The sequence below is a fragment of the Leptosomus discolor genome, chromosome 4 (assembly GCF_034619465.1).
Source record: "Leptosomus discolor isolate bLepDis1 chromosome 4, bLepDis1.hap2, whole genome shotgun sequence".
NCBI lineage: Eukaryota > Metazoa > Chordata > Aves > Leptosomiformes > Leptosomidae > Leptosomus > Leptosomus discolor.
Window position 1 is genome coordinate 58,887,042 of NC_141394.1, and position 17,604 is coordinate 58,904,645.

Below are 17,604 nucleotides of genomic sequence, written 5' to 3' on the forward strand. Positions count from 1 at the left end.
GTGTCATCTTTTCTGTTTTATTTAATGACAATGTGCAGTTGCTAAACCTTAGAAGCTTGATTTGAGGATGATCTTAGGTACTTGCTTATGGTACATGTGTACGGTTAGCAGTTTAGATGTGAAACTTGTGTGTCTTTATTGGTGTTCTCAGCAATAAATGCTAATGTGGAAATAGAAGGGTTACATCTACACAAATCTCTGTTTCGGAGGCTTTATTTCTTCATCCTTCTCTCACTGATGAGAGATGGAGTATTAGAAACATCTCTTAATATATGCAGGTGGAGCGGTACTGGAATTTTACAGTGAGAAGAAAAAATAAAGGTTAATAGAGTGCACTGTAGGTACAAAACCAGAAGATGTTATCTCATCACAGTTCTGCATGATTCTGTGGTGCTGGCTGTTCAGGTCTTCTAATTGTGCAGGTGTTTCATCCGCAGACCTAAATTTCATTCTCCTACACTGCATAAAGATGTATTTTAAAATTAACCTTGAGGCCTGTGCAGATTTTGTTCTATCTGCTTGTCCTTCTAAATGGTAAAGTTAAGATGCATTTTCAGTATATACAGGACAGTTAAAGGAAAACTGTTGCTTGTAGGATCTAAACACAGACACCTGGGGTGAATCTCCAGCTCTGTGAATGTCAGTTGGAGCTTTGCCAGTCAGAGTTGCCAGTTTTTCATGTTTGTCTAGTATTTTGTTTCTTTCCTGAATTCTTGTTCGTCCTAGTTTCTTAAATGGCATGGTCATGCTGGGAAAATACACCTTCTTGTAACTCCAGCGTGTTTGCAGATTGCAGCTGCCCATTCTTGCTAATATAGACAAATTTTTTGGAACATTTCCTGTTCTCAAAAATCGTTGTAGCATGTTGCAAGCCTCTGCACCCACGATTGGTACAAAATGCTGCTGCTGAGGTTTCTGAATATCCTGAATTGGGGCAATTCTCTTTCTGTTTTACTGTTTGTCAGATTCTTTTTTACAATGTTATCTTGATCAAGCCTTTGCAATTTTGATGCAAATTCTGTGTGATGAGATGCACCTGTATACCTTCAGTTAGATGCCAGAACAGCTTCTTCATAGCTGTACTTCACCATGAGATGAAGTGGGTTCAGTTTGCCGGTGTCTAGGTCAGGATGTTGCTGTTAGATCAGCCTGTAAATCAGTGTTTCACTTTTTTTTTTTTGTCACTTTCCATAAGAAAATTGCCACTGTAGGTGCTGTTCTTTACTAATTTCTGATTTGTAAGGCATCTTGGCTTATCTGAACATAGTAGTATGTGTGTATTTCAAAATAATTTTTTTTTTTTACTGCATTATTTTGAAGGCTATAATAGAACGTCGAGGCAACAAATTTGTAAAGCTGCAAAATATGAAAGTTAAGCTTCTATTTGCTACATTACTCAGTTTATTAATGGTTTTAGTGTAACAGTTTAAGTTGTGATCGAGGCCTTTTGCCTTGCCTCAAGAATGTGCTCTGAAACAGAATTAACATTGCTGTTTGCAGGTTTTGTTCTTTCAGTCTCTCGTTAAATTCAGATGAGCAAGATTTACTACTTCCTTGTGTAAGGAGATGGATGGGAGTAGAGAGACCTGAGAAGTGAAAAGAAGATAGGAGACAGGTGGAATCATCTACATCCCTACTACAAGGGAGCCACCTGTATGTGGCTTATTTGGGGTCCTACAAGACCTTCCTGTATTGTTAGTTGTGTGACAGTGGGAAGCTCAGTGAAACAAACAGAAGATAAAGGGAGAAATTTGTTAAAGATCATGTAATTTTTAGTATTCTGTCTACCAGCTAGCTTTCTAGTTAGTAACACAGAGTGTGAAAGTTATTTGAAAGGACTATGTTGTAGGGTTTTTTAACGATTGGGTTTTTTATGTTTTATTTTTTAACTTTTAATTCGTCACAGTATTTTCTTTAGAGTATGGTTGCTCCATATTTGTACAAACAGTTTGTATTTTTCTTCTGCATATTAGCCTTTGCTTCTCATTAGCAGAAAATAGTTTCATTGCAAGCTTGAATTTACTTGATTTTTACATAAGGTTCTTCTAGCTCATAACTTTTGAGTTTAGGAAGACTGATATTAAAAAAAAAATAGACTGCCATGTTAATTAAGACAAAGGCATTTTGTTTCAGTAAGGCTCTATTAATTCTAGACCAAATCGTGAAAAATGAGTATAGTACAGATGTTTTAGAGCTGGGCCCTTGTTTTATTTTTTACTATCATAAAAATATTTGAATAACTTTTCTGTAATTGTATGGGGTTGTTCTTTGAGTTGTTAATGTCTTTGCTGTGATGGTTGCCCTTCTTAGCTTTAATCATTGTAAAATCGAAGCTGAAAAAAAACAAACCACCCACTAAAAACAAATGTCGATGGCTTTTATACGAACTTATAATAAAACTTATTTACGATGGCTTTACTAGGAGTTCAGTAAAGTCTATAAGCATTTAATACTCTTAATACATTTCAGTGTTTAAGTAGTGGAAAGTAGATTGCTTATTTGTAAACTGCATTGATTTGTGAAACTCTTTTTTTACATGCTTAATTTTATAGCAACAGTGTTTTCTTGATGTAGAATCCTTACCTTCATGACAAAAAGCTTGCTAAGCAGTAGCTGTGTAAGTGTCCATTGGTGATTTTGCTTTACAAAAAAATGAGAATGTTTTCTGTGCATTCATCAGCTACTTTCATCTTTGTTTGTCTGGTAAAGAAAAATTAGTATGTGTGAATCTAAAGCCAGCAGAATAAAATGTTTTGTTTAAAACCAAAACCAAACAAAAAACCCATTCCTGCCCCCCCCCCCCCCCCCCCCCCCCCCCCCCAGTTTTTGGCTGAACTAAATGTAAGGAGGGTGTCTTCCTGGGAGAGAAAATGCTGAAATGACTGACTGGGTTAGGAAAGATTCTTGCTCATCAAAAGCTGCTGTGCAGAGTTGCTGTTGTCATGGCATCAGCCCTCTCTTGGTCCAGGCACAGAAGAATGTATAGCAAAATTGTTGGTGCTGCTGTCCCTTTGCTGGTTTAGAATAAATATTACAGAAGTGGGAACAATTCACAAATCATACTTTGGTCTCCTTGGGTTTCTGATTCTAGATGTTAGTGGGAAGTTGCTGCTTTACACTGGCTTCTAGAAAATGTTTGTACCTCCATGGAGTCCAAGTTATGTTCTTCAACATTATTGGGCATGCATGCACACACTCAAAAAATAGTTATCCTACTAAATATGTATTTATGTATTTCATAAGAAGACAATTAATTTTGCTATTTTGGTACAGATATCACAATTTTCTAAATTTAATATTTTAAGTAAATCTGAAATTTGATTGGCTGTAATGTTTCCTTTTTGCTAAGGTGAATATTTCTTAAACAGATGAGAATTTATATCATCTGGCCAAAAACTTTTGTGTGGTCTGTACTTCCTTTAGCTTATTTTTTTTCTCTGAAATTGAAGATCATAACGTCACTTGTTAAAGTGAAACTTTTCTCTTCATGGCTCTGTGAGCCACAGATGTGTAAAATCTCCCTAGCTGGAAAAAGTACTGTTAGTGCATGGTTTTTTGTGTGTTGCAATTTTCATCCTCTCAGAAGGGCCATTCGGTTTGATAGGATCAGAAATCTGAGCTGTTAGTTTTATTAGCATCACTAAGGAAATCCCGTAGTGATCCAGTTATGATAAAATTGGGTATGTTTGGAATACAGGGTATTTGGAAAGTCATAGTATTTTTTTTTTTTTTTTTAAAGGTGTGACAGTGTTCATCATAGGAAAAACTATATGGATGACACTTTTAAAAAGTGTTGAAATGTGGGTTGTTTTCTTTTTTTTTTGAAAGTAATTGTCTATTATAAATATTTTGAATTTTTCAGATTACTTGGAGATTAGATGCATGAGTAAAAAATGCTTTGGAAAACTTTCTTCATCAGGAAATGTTAACTTTGCTGATACTTGCTGAAGGAGAAATGATTCATTATTTTTGCTTGTGAAATATGATATAGAATTAAATTTTGTTTTGCTGAAGTAGGGGGTAGTAAATAAAATAAGAAGTTTTTATATATAGAGTGAGGACTAGTTGTCTTATCACCTTACTGTTTGCAGTCAATAAATAAAAGCATTGTGCTTCGTCAACAATACTTTTTACTGGTCATATTTGTAAATTTGGAGGAAGATCTCCATTATTTGGAGATTTTCTTGATTCATTAGGGGATCTTTGCCAGTGCGGGTATTGTGCTGATTTTCTCTGTTGTCCAGTGACAACTGTACTAAAAGGTCTGTAAAGAGATTGATCAATTTTGCATGACTACTGTTCTAGATTTTAAAATATTGCAGAAAACATTGACAAGCTGTTGTTCCTCTGGAGTTCAAAGACTTTATTAGCGGTCTGTCTGGACTATGGCTACATAACAAGATCTTCAAGTGTGTATGTAAATCTTTAGTAAGAAAGCTATAAAGATGCAAGTTGGAAAACCATAACTGCGCATGGTACTTGTAAAATACACAGATCCTTCTGGTCTCCAGAAAACCGTCTTGATAGACCTTCCAAGAAGGTTTCTGGTTGCAAAGCACTTCTAAAGAAGAGTCCAGATGGCTACTTAAAATTTTAATAGTAATATCTATGTTTAAAAATGTCTTTGTATCAACAAGAGGTGATTTGGGTGCTCTTTACAGGGGAAGTGTTGAAAACTATGTGTGAGTTTGTGATGGTGGCTATAGGGATACCTGTTTCAGCTAAATGAAAATAAAAATCATAGGCAGGTGGAAGGGGTCACACAATAAAAGAAGGAAAACTGAGGAATTTCCAGGTCATAATAAGTTTTGCATATGTTAAACTGGCATCACTTTGGGATGAAAAATACGTGGAGCAGCAAGAAATGAACTCTGAAGTAGAATGAGTTTGCATGTGTTGAGTTGTGTCTCTTAAGGAATATGATTGTCTCTTTTAATATAAGGCAATGTTATAAATGGCCATTGGAATAAGAATAGAGATGAAAGCCTTGAATATAGGTTGTACTTGCTCATGACACGCTTTGAATTTCATTTACGTGTTCGTTTAGCTGCATTATGTCATCTCATGATGTTTCATGAAGCAGCGGAAGTAAAGATTATAGCCCAGACAGGCTGCAGTTGTTTCAGCCTCTCTAGCTAGTAGGGTGCTGACTTCTGAATGAGCTCCACGCTGAAGAAGGGCCCTGCTGGCAGGGAATTCCCATAGCTGTTCAAATTGGAGCTTTGTCTGCACTTGTCTCTCACATGCGATGGTGGCAGGGGGTGTGTTTGGCAACAAGAGCAGTTTTGTCTCTCTTGCTTGATATTGGCTGGGTTATTTGTGAATACAGCAAGGCAGGTTTTGTGTGCAGTTTTACCAGCTTGCTTTTGATGCCTGGTTCTGTCTTGTGTGCCTCAGATGCAAGACTGTTGCTTTCCTAGTATGAGTGACAAGAGAAAAAAAAAAAAAGCACGTGCATGCAGAATGGAGTACGGTCTGAATCACACATTCAGTGCCTCAGCTGAACTCTGAATTGTAGAATAGTTGAAGAATTCAGTGCTTGCAGTATTTTTCCAAAGCAGCAGTGCAAATGACTATGGCACCTTTAAGTCATGAATGCTACTTTCCAGTAATAGCCTTAGATTGCTTTGTGTTAAACTGTACAACTTTATGTAGAGTTCAGAGCTTACACAAATTGTTTCAGAAATAGCAACAAGGTTATTGGACTGCCACTAAATGGCATGCATAAAAATTGTTTGTAATGGCAAGGCATGGTGCAGCCTTTCACCTTTTCAGCATGTTTCTGCACAACTGAGAAACTTGTGGATATTTGGAATTACATTTTTTTCCTCTATCTGTTGTTGGTGTCTTGCTTTTTGAGGACTAAGAAATTGAAATATGTATTTGTTTATAGCTGCTGTCTTTGAACATCACTTTCCACATTGTATCTTGTCTTAATTTGCTGTGACCATACAAGAAAGCCTTTCCTTCTGGAACTGGAGAGAAGGGGAGTGGGGAAACTTAGAGTCAGTGTCCTCTGCTCTGACTTATGTTCCTTAGTCTTCGTAAGACCTGAGGTATTCAGTGGCTGCTATTACGTTGAACTTGACTGAAATCAAGCATCTATCTAGAGTAAAAGCTTATTTGTCCTTAGGTAGGGAGACAGATGTTCCTGTGATTATGTAAACTTAATTTTTAGGGAGAATTTAGCTAAAAATGTGTGAAAATTTAGAGGTCTGTGCGAAATAACATTACTATGATTAGAAATTTTTGCACCCACTCTAAACACGGGAAAATTTGACTTTTTTCTAAAACTTGGGTTTCATCCAATTAAGTCTTATATACAATTTAATGTTGTGCAGTACATGCTATAATATGCTATTTTCTTCCAAAGGATCACTAACTCATTCAGTACATTGTTTACTTAGTAACTGTTTGATAATTTTAAGTAACCTGCACCTCTTTTATTGCACACTGTTGAAAAGGGCCTTCACCAGTAAAGGAACATTCTGTGAGGAAATGGTCAGTAATTGCTGTGTTTGGCTATTTGAGGAACAGGGATTAATTTATTTTTTATCACTTCATGTTAGGTAAAGGAACATGATTGTGTCCTACATATGACCACATGCTTCTGAGAAACAGAATGAATGGTCAAATACCCATATATTTTGCATTCTCTGTTTTCTCTGTCTTTTATGGAGGGTTGGGAGGGAATAGTTTTCTGTCAGACTATACCTGCTCAAAATACTGCTTTCATAGGTCTCGGCTGAAGTTCCAGTTGCTCAGCAGTTCTGCAAATCAAACCCTAGAGCATAAATGAAAAATGTACAGTGAAATGACTGTATGCTATGCCTTTTGATTTACACTGAGTAGAAATTGGCAAAGGCAAAGATAAGTGCTAACTCTCCAGGATAGTATTCAGTCACTTTAATTATGTGATCCTCCTTTTTTTTTTTTTTTTTTTTGTATTTTGCAGCTTATACAGGGAGGGGGCTTTCATCTTCGTGTGTCCTAGATTCATCCCATACAACAAGCAAGGCATGGGGCTGATGGTACATAATCAAGTGATTAAAAATTGTATTGATACTGCAAAATAGACGCAGATAGCTGCTGAAGTGAGGATTCTGAAGTACTTCTGTAGTAAGTGAATAGAGAGATTTGTAACTTATATGAAAAGTAACACCTAAGGTTGTAACTACCTTGGTGTGTTGGTCAGGAATGTCTTTCTGAAACAAATCTCTTTAGTTGTCCCCACTTCTTCTGCGTGTGGTTTCATCATAGAGCCATCTCAATGTACATGTAGTATATTTATAATGTAATGGTGTGGAGTGATGCAGAGTGGGATTTGCTCCAGTAGCAAATACAGTACCCTCCGCTGCAGACAAGCCTGCTGAATGGCACTGACTAGAGCTAATCTAAGTGGCCTTTCTTGCCTTTTGCTCTCTTCCTTCTTTTTAACCTCCAAAATTATGGAAGTCAGGTTGTCATTACAAAATGTTTTGCAATAATAGCATGAATAATTTTCAAGTGGTTCTATTATGCGGTGCAGGACTTTTGCTTACCTGGGTAAAGAACCTAAAATTGATAATGTGACTGCCTCACATATCATAAGAGATGAGCATGAAGCTACAGAGTTAACATGCCCAGACAACTTGAATTCCAGCATCTCCCTGCTCATCAGGGCTTGAGTTGGAAAACTTCATGTTCTTTTAACATCATTTTTTTGTGTGTGTAATTATATACTATATGCTTCACTGCGATTTCATTTTGAGACCTCATTAGGAAGACTGTAAGAGAGAGTACATATTTCTTTACTTGTGGCAGTTTTTATTCCAATCCATGATATGTAACTATCACATGATATTTGTATTTCGAAATTTTAGGCTGTGATGAGGGATGTAAGTCTCTAGCCTGATAAAAGGTAACTGGGAAGGTTCAACCTAAGTATAGTTTAAACGAGGAGGAAATAAATATAAACTTGTGGAGAAGAATTAATATCATCAAAATGATTTCTGCATTACTAGTCATTGTTTCTCAAACTTTAATACGTAAATATATCTTAATTTTTCATTAACATGGAAACAAATTTTTCCCACCTTTCTGTTGCAGAAATTAGCCTTCCTTAATATCTGGAAAGACTGAAATATATATCTCCAGTTAAGGAGGAGAGGAGAGAAACTATGCCTGCTTTATGTGAAAGATTCTAGTTACTGGCTTTTAACCTCTCTGGAATAATTTTGTTGTTTGAAGGGAATCAAATGCCATGGGGCTAAAATGAAGGAAGAGTCTAAATCATGTTAAATTAAGGGAACTCTTGGTTCTTTCAGAAATAAGTCTAATTGTCATGAACTTTGTGGCAGCTTCCCCAAAGTGCACCTAAAGAGCTATTGTAAATAACAAAGGTAAATTCAAGGAAACATGTAAGGTCATGTTTTGGAATGCTGGTCAGAGATATTGTGATTAAAGGTCAAGAACTTTCTGTGTATGGGCAGTAGGACAAGAGTAATGTCTGAAATATGGATGGGCCTTCTGTTAATTAGTGGTAGGATAGTAAGAAAGATGGATGTTAAAAAAAAAAAAAGCATGTGTATGTATATAAACACACATGCATACACATACCTGCTTGTGTGTGTATATATATGTTTATATGTAGTATATTCTTGTTATCTGATACCTCTTATCATTATTAGAGCCTTATTATATATGTGTGTGTGTGCACATGCCTTTAAATATTGCATGACCTCGGGATCTGACAGTCAAAGACCAAAAAAAAAAAGGCAAAGGGACAATGATCTCTTCTCACAGGAAAGTGAGGTGCAGTGAGAATACTCAGTTGATACAGCAATTTCCAGAAGAGCTGTGGTCCCACCATACACCAGTACTATTTCTGTACTTCAGCTTTGTACTTCTGTACTTTCTGTACTTCAAAATATGCTACGAATGTGTATTTACATATATATGCATATGTGTGTATGTGGAAATATGTTCTCTTGAAATCGTGGCAGCAATTTTCCTCTTTTCTGCTCTATCCCATTAGTCCTCCAGCAAAAAAGTGAGATAAACATATGGACTGATGTTTCTAATGTGAAAAAAATAGAGTTAGTTAACCTTTAAAATAAAACTTGGGATTTAATTCCAAAAATTTTTGTGTGAGTAGTAAGGGTAAACTTATAATTGTGGTTGGGTTTTTGTTGTTGGTTTTTTTTTTTGTTTGTTTGTTTTTTAGAGATATTTTCTGGAGGCAAGGTTGGTTTGTTGTTTTGGTTTTTTTTAATCAACTTTATATATAGTGGAGGTAATGTTAGATTCATAAAAGACATCACATCCAGTAATGCTAAAACAGTAGAAGTTGAAGAACACAAGCAGCAGCTCCAGAATTCCTGTGTTCAGGTGAATTTTGATTTGACTAAACCAGCAAGAATGACAGCCCAAGTGTTACCAGTATAAAACTGAGTGGAAGGGGAAAAAGTAAAAAGAAAGAAAAACTATTATACTTTCCAGGGAGAAGAAGAGTAGTTTTGTGGGGAAGATTTGTTCATTAACTGAGAGCCACAAGGTTCAGCCTCTGATTACAGATTTGTTTAAGAATTCCATAAAGATGCCTAGGCCTGTCTTATTAAGAAAACATACCAAAAGTTGCATGTTCAGCAGCTCTGAAAATTAGACCTGTTTAGATATAGCTGCATGATTTTATTCATACATGTACTTAAGTTTTCCTTAACCTTGATGTTTATTTCTGTGTCTGTGAAACAATGGTGATATATTAGGAAAAGTGTGAGACTAATTTTGAAGCTTCTTGACTTTCATCCAAAATAGACTAGAAGAAAGGTTAGTGAAGTCTGTCTGAGGGTAGCTTTTGCCTATGGAAAGATAATACATAACAGAGAAAGCAATTTTATATACTGATAATGCACTTTATAGATACATGTTAAAGGTATTTTAGGAAAAAAGAAGCTATATAATTTCACAGTTTATATACAGATGACAGGTTTTCATAGGTTATGTCTTTTTCAGACTGGAGCGATAGTGACAGCAGGACTCAGATTATAATCATTCCTCCTTCAGGAAGGAATAACAGCTTACCAGAAAGCCGGTATTCATCTCACAGTTAACTACTTTCCCGTAATAGTATTTTTAGCCTTCAGTTAACTGGGCCGTAAGTGAATGCTTTTGATCTACTATTATATCTGTAAAGAATTTTTTTTTTAAGCTGTTATTGTCAACCCATTTTCAACCTTTCTTCAAATTCATGGAGATAGTATAAATATAGACATTTAAGACATACCTGTATTTAAAAAAAAAAAAATCAACCCAACCCTCAGCTTTCTCTGTGCATTTTTTAATCTTCTTAAACTTTATTTATTTCTCAGAAAGTCAAACATAGATTAAACTATCTGAAACAATGAGCTTTCAGTCTGTAGAAGCAAGACAATTCTTACTCTGAAAAGATACTGCTTGGTCTTGCTGTCAGTACATTTTGTGCAGTGCTTGAATGGCCCTATTGTGCTCTCGTGCACTCAAAGTGAATGAATTTATCTTTCAAAGTGGAGCATTTCTTTCTTCGCTGTACTGATTCCCACTTCTGTTTCTGAAGGAGAGAACAAGACAGCACTCCTGAAAGCATATAATTCTGAACCTTGGAAATTAGATTCCAGTGTACCCATAGCTCTCAAAGCCTGGTTTATGCCAAGTGTTATAGACTCAGTGTAAAGAGTTTGTTTGGACCATTATGCAAATAACTTCACTCTAATGTACCAATGACATCAGTTAATTTGCCACCATCTTAAATTCTGAAAAGTGTATTCCTCACTGCTTAAGATTTCTGACGTTCCTCACACCAAAATTCAATACTGTAAGTTCTTACGTACTTGCTAAATTTAAAACCTGATAGTTATTCTCTCTTCAGTGGGATTGTTCGTACGCTGGGTACGTGTGCAAATTTTGGAGGGTTGGTACTTCAGCTAAAGGTAAAGACTTTCAAATTAATGCATTTCGCTTCTAGAGTGCTTCCTTAGTTCTGCATTGTTAGGTTCAGTACCACAAAGTTCTGTGTCTGTCTTCACAGACGTAAATGTATGTGATCTTGACCTGCAGGTAACTTCTGTGCAGCCTGCTCCCTTTTTGCTCACAACAAAATGGGTGCAGCTAGCAGTTTGAAGGCACAAAACCCCCACAGACTGAAGGGAATACAGGATAGAGATGTTCAATAAGGAACAGTATGGAATAGGTAGATGAATAAAGTTTGTTTACTGTTTATTTTCTTTAACATCACATAACGAAATTCTCAGTTATCAGGCAAAAAACCCTCAATGTTCATACATGCACAAAAGGAACTACTTTTTTGTGCAATTAGTATTTTGGAAATTTATGAAGTAGGATGCTGCAGAGGCCTCAAAGCATGAATTTGTTTAAATTCCTGGAGGATGTGACTGTCAATGGCTAATAAGTATGACTGCTTTGCTGAAACTATTTGTTCATGGACTTTCTGAGCTGAAAGTCCTTAGATTGCTGGAAGCTTATTTGGGAAATGACAATGTACCTTTTCTTATTTATTTGTATTTACGTTCTTTTTTATTACAGTTGCCTGTATCAAGTGCTTAAAGGGAAGCTACTAGGTGAACTTTTGATCTGGCTCAATATGGTAGTTATTATTTCAGTTGTCTTCGTTACTCATTGTTTACCTTCAGTACACTCTAATCTGGACATAAGAATATATCAAACTCATATTAACCATGGCTTCTGGCAGTCATTCAGCTGTTACTTAATAAAAAAAGAATGCATTGCATTGTTTTTCGGGTACAAGTATAGTCTCATTACCTGTCCTTTAAAAATTGAGACTTCTTAAGGCCAATTATTTGAAATAATAGAAACCAACAAATGAAACGTGCATCCAATTTACATCTCAGAAGCACAAGCCATTTAATTTTAGAAAGTTGAAGGTTTTTTTATTTTGCTAATTTGATTTAAGACACAACTTCTAATAGAAATAAAAATTTAGAATTTTTCTATCCTCAGTCTTTTTTTTTTTCCACTCTATATTTCATGCTTCTGTCTTTCTCACTGCTGATGTCTGACATTAAGAATGCTTCACTGCTTCACAGCATGCTGTCATGTTCATACTCAAAAAGAGATTATTCTGCCCACTCCTTTCCCATAGAACTGATCTTTGAGGATGAATTAGACACTGTGTAGGCTTCAGAGAACTCTCTGCTCTCTTCTAAGGCAGATGTGTCAGTATAAAACCCACTGATATATAGGAAAATGGGGTGGGTGCTGACGGTGAGGGGAGAGAATACAAATGTCTATGTTACATGATATGAGGGTAAAAGAAAAGCAGAACTATTAAAAAAATATGAGGAGTGGCTAAGCCGGGGTACTTCTTGAAAAGATACTACTTTATAAAAAGGTTTGTGCTGAAATCCACACCTGGATTCCACACTGTTACTGTCAAAGGCAATGGAAGGTGGAAAAAAAAAAAAAGTAATTCTTAGTAAGTTCTGGCAAGGAAACAATAGCTGACATCCTCTGCTATGTTTAATTAGCAGAAATGATAGCATTTTAAAAATCTCATCTTAAAATGGACACTGTAGTGCCTTTTGGGGCATAATTCTCTTCAGTGCCTCATGTGATGTAATTAGTACTTCCACTTGTGCATAGACCTGTATGTGTGTTTTATGTCAGATTTAGCCTTATCAATCATGGCTAAAATAGTATTTTTATTTGTTCATACCTGAAATAGGGGAATGAAGTTGTAAGAGTTTTGTGAAGTTCTGGTGGGTTGACCCTGGCTGGATGCCAGTTGCCCGCCAAAGCTGCTCTATCACTCCCCCTCCTCATCTGGGCAGGGGAGAGAAAATATAATGAAAGGCTCATGGGTTGAGATAAGGACAGGGAGACCATTCAGCAATTGAAGTCATGGTCAAAACAGACTTGACTTGGGGAAAATTAGTTTATCTTATTGCCAGTCAAAAATCAGAGTAGGGTAATGAGAAATAAAATCAAATCTTAAAACACCTTCAGCCCCACACCCCTCTTCTTCCCAGCCGTAACTTTACTCCCAAATTCTCTACCTCGTTCCCCTCAGCGGCACAGGGAGGTGGGGGATGGCAGTTGTGGTCAGTTCATTGCACATCATTTCTGCTGCTCCTCCCTCCTCAGGGGGAGGAGGACTCACACTCTTCCCCTGCTCCAGCATGGTGTCCCTCCCATGAGACACAGTTGTCCACGAACTTCTCCAGTGTGAGTCCTTCCCGCAGGCTGCGGTTCTTCATGAACTGCTCCAGCGTGGGTCCCTTCCGTGGGGTGCAGTCCTTCACGAACAGGCTGTTCCAGCATGAGTCCCCCATGGGCTCACAAGTCCTGCCAGCAAACCTGCACCAGTGTGGGCTCTGCACTCCACTGGTCCACAGGTCCTGTGGGGAGCCTGCTCCATTGTGGGCTTCCCATGGGATCACAGCCTCCTTCAGGCATCCACCTGCTCTGGTGTGAGGTCCTCCACGGGCTGCAGGTGGATATCTGCTCCACCAAGGACCTTCATGGCCTGCAGGAGGAACCTGCCTCACCATGTCTTCACCATAGGGTGCAGGGGAATCTCTGCTCTAGCACCTGGAGCACCTCCTTCCCCTCCTTCATTGACCTTGGTGTTTGCAGAGTTGTTTCTCTCACATATTCTCACTCTTCTCTCTGGCTGCAGTTGTTGTTGCATAGTTTTCTTTTCCCCCTTAGTAAATACATTATCCCAGAGGCGCTGCCACCATCACTGACGGGCTCGGCCTTGGCCAGCAGCTGCTCTGTTTTGGAGCTGGCTGTCATTGGCTCTGTTGGACATACAGGAAGCTTCGAGTGGCTTTTCACAGAAGCCATCCCTGTAGCCCCCCCTGCTATCAAAACCTCGCCACACAAATCCAATACAGAAATATCTTCTTGATGTGAGCTTTAATATTCACAAAACTTCAAAAACTTATAAAGAGAAACTTGTGTGTGATACAGGTTTAAATGTGTATTTACTAGAAAAACAATCCCTTCTGCACGGGCAGGTAGCTCTGAAGCTTTTCCCCTCCAGTGCTTGTATTTTTATCAACCCATACTCAACTACTTATGTGAGAGGTAACTTAGCGAACACCTTGCAGATGGTAAGATATGTGAGTTTGGCTTTCTTTTGCTTGGGTGATGCAGTTTGTTTTTGTTTTTGATGAAGTTACTGTTTCCAAGAAATATGCTAATATTTCCAGAATCAGTTTAAGAAGAAGATGCTGTTGATGATCCAAGTAGATCAGAAATAACATATGTGCCTATCAGGGTTTCCAAAATGCATGCATTTGAGAGAGCCTCGCAAGATCTCACTGAATGTTTTATTTCCCAACTATGTTAATGTAAGATTGATTTTTATTTAAGTATATTGTTCACTGCAGGGGAAAAAAAAATAGTTTCTGTTGGTTTAAGGCAAAATTGTTTAGCTTTTCTAATAATTGAGTAACAGATAACCCTTTGTATATTTTAGCTGCTTTATAGGACTTGTTTTCAAAGACATTTGACATGTTTAGTTAATGTAATACATAAGAAGCATGAGCAACCAAAGGTTTAAGAGTTTTGTACTTAATATATTTTTTGTTAAAACAGTTTGTTTAAAAGCAGGCCAAACTGCTGTCAATGAGAAGGATTTAGATGTATAAACATTTAGTCACTAAAGTATGATTTTAGCTAGATACTTCCATAGTTTTGGATCCACATTTTAATGCAATCTGTTATTTAACCTTTTTTTTGCCCCCCCCCCCCTCCCCCCCATATTAATAGTTATGGTGTGCATTTTTTCTCCTACGAACAATCAAATAAGGTCACTGTAGCAATTGGAGGTCTAGTGTTTGGACAAAATTTAGTTTAGGTTTATTTATCCATTAATGAATAGTAAGGAGATTGCATTTTGTGGCTAAAATGTGTATTGCTGACCTTGGATTTTTGGACCATGCTGATTAAATTGTTTTATACATGTTTGATTTTTGAATGATAAACCCCTGCACTTTTATTGTCTTTCACCTAGGATTTTAAGACAGGATTTGGTATAACATTAATCCCTATGAACGTGGCAAATGTAAAACAAGTGGATCGGACTGCAAAGCAATCTTTTGAAATTATTACTCCTTATAAAAGCTTTAGGTGAGAATTTTAATATTTACATTACAAAATATGCAAATAACTAATCCACTAGAGAAGTACTTGCTTTGTACTTCACCTAGTTTGGATGAAAAGGTAATGTTTTTAAGAATGCTCAGCATTTGTTTTCTAAAACAGAAGGATTTTTTTTCATTTTATTTATCTATTTGCTTCATCTGTTACCTCCCTGACTAGGCATCTCTTGCCCACAGATTCGTATTTTTATGTAGCTTTCTTGTTCATTCTGTGCAAGGGCAGAAGAAAAAAAAGGTCATTTTAACAACTTGACACCATCTTAAAGAATAATAAACTGCACTACTGAAATAATGCTGAATCCATTTAATATTAAAAATTTTATTTGAAGATGAAAGAATAACTCTGCCATCCTGTGTAGAAATCCTCCACTGAAATCAGTTATAAAATTTCACTTTGGCTGGTGCTGTGGCTTATAATGATTTTTAAGAAAACAAAAGTATATGCTAATAAAAACCTTTTCTTAAGTGTTGTAGTGTTTCTTAAATGAAATCCCAGTAATGCAGGAGAAGAAGAAATCACTTTGTTTTCCTGAGCTGGCTAAACATTAGCAAAGAATTTCCTATTGTTCTGAGTTGACTAGAGTAGCAGCTGAATTAGTCTTGATTAGTAATTTGAATGTGTGGCTAGTTGGTAGACAGCTAGCCATGACCATGTTGGTGTTTGCTTATTACTATTTATGTTTTTTCAAAAAGATCAATTTAAAAGAAAAGCATTTTTGGGCTATTTTAGTTATCAAGGCTGTTTTTACACCTCAGTAAGCCTCTGTGTTTCCTTACGTCATTCTGTGCTTTTGTTAAAGTTCAGGCTTAAAGTTTGATATGTGGTAACGTAAAAAGATTAATGGTAACTCAGGAACATAACTTGAACATTACAAAAGCTATGTAGCTCATGCCAGTGGTGGTTTTGTTGAAAATGGAACACAAAAACAGAGGGAGTTTTCATTGACTAAAAATACAAAAATAATATGTTACATCTTGGTATTTATATCTGTGTAGAAGATGTTTTTTTTGACTGTGATTTCTGGTGTAAATGTGATAAATAAGAGACACTACAGACTATGTTTAATTGGGCTTTAAAATAAAGATCAATAATTCAGAAAAGTCAACTGTTTCAGCTTTACAGCAGAGTCGGAAAGAGAGAAACAAGACTGGATTGAAGCACTGCAGCAATCGATAGCAGAAACTCTGTCTGATTATGAAGTAGCTGAGAAGATTTGGTTCAATGAGTCCAACAGGAGCTGTGCTGACTGTAAAGCTCCCAGTCCTGACTGGGCATCCATCAATCTCTGTGTTGTCATTTGTAAGAAGTGTGCAGGTAGAGTAATTAATGACAGGCTGTATGGCTTTTGCAGAATGTCATATTTGCATATCTTTGTGTGTCCTTGAATTGGCTTTTTTTATTTTTACAGTGCCATCCTTGTGAAAGTTTTGACAAAAAGTGAAGATAACTTTTATTTTTTTTATTTTTTATACCAAGGTCATCCTTATTCTATGCATAAATGACAGGTCTGTGTGGTGATTGGTTTCCCTCGGGTGAATAATCCTTCACAATTAGTGGAAATGAAGACACACTAGCACTTTGTGGGAAATGGCTGGCTTTTGCAAGGCTAGATGCCAAAGGATAACAATTTTCAGTGTATGAATTTGGGCTATTAATTCTATTACATCAGGGCGTATTTTACTGCCAATAGAGATAGCTTTTTCAGATATTACTGAATATCTAGTTCTATCATGTTTTGTATTTAAATATGTGCTTAAGCAGTAAATTCAGGGAAATAGTTTATATAGGCTTTCTTTCAAAACAAACCCTCCGGAAAGTATTCTAGAACAGACAGCCTACTTTGTTTATTCATTACCACCAAATGCAGTCCACTTTATTTATTTTATTTCGGGGATTTTTTGGTACTTTTATATTCAGATGTCAAACCTAGCCTTTTTTAAAAACAGCAATTAGAATAAATCTGGTTTCATTAAAATTTTTTTGTTGTTATCTCAGCAGAAGAGAAACCGAGTTTAAGTGCTTTAGTTAAGTAATAATACTCTTGGATTTTCAGGACAGCACAGATCTTTAGGACCGAGAGATTCAAAGGTCCGGAGTCTAAAAATGGATGCCAGCATTTGGAGCAATGAACTTATTGAGGTATATATGTTGTGATATTCTAACTCTTTGTTCCATCTTGAAAACTACTGTATGAATAGGAGTTATTTCTTGTTTTACTTGCAGGAAAACTAAACATATAGCTCCTAAATAATGTGCTGCTGTTACAGTAAACTTGATATTTCTGGGAATAATGTGTCTTTATGTCGTTCAGAATATTCATTTGTTTTGATAACCATCTGTACAGTTTCTCTTAATATTTCTCCAAGCATCTAGTTCTTGGGGGAAAAAGAAACAATATGCTTTTGGAGAGCAATCATGATGGGCAATGTTGGGAAGGGG

The 17,604-nt window shown here is 36.5% G+C and overlaps 1 protein-coding gene across 3 annotated transcripts in view; it reads left to right on the plus strand.

Annotated features, from left to right (window-relative positions):
- The window catches only part of ARAP2 (ArfGAP with RhoGAP domain, ankyrin repeat and PH domain 2), a 126,846-nt gene that overhangs the window by 36,608 nt on the left and 72,634 nt on the right, over positions 1-17,604 (plus strand). For all 3 annotated transcript variants that reach the window (XM_086463957.1, XM_086463956.1, XM_086463955.1), the window contains exons 9-11: positions 15,017-15,132; positions 16,280-16,479; positions 17,219-17,304. In XM_086463957.1, coding sequence (XP_086320083.1) covers positions 15,017-15,132; positions 16,280-16,479; positions 17,219-17,304 — 402 coding nt within the window. The remainder of the gene's footprint in view (positions 1-15,016; positions 15,133-16,279; positions 16,480-17,218; positions 17,305-17,604) is intronic.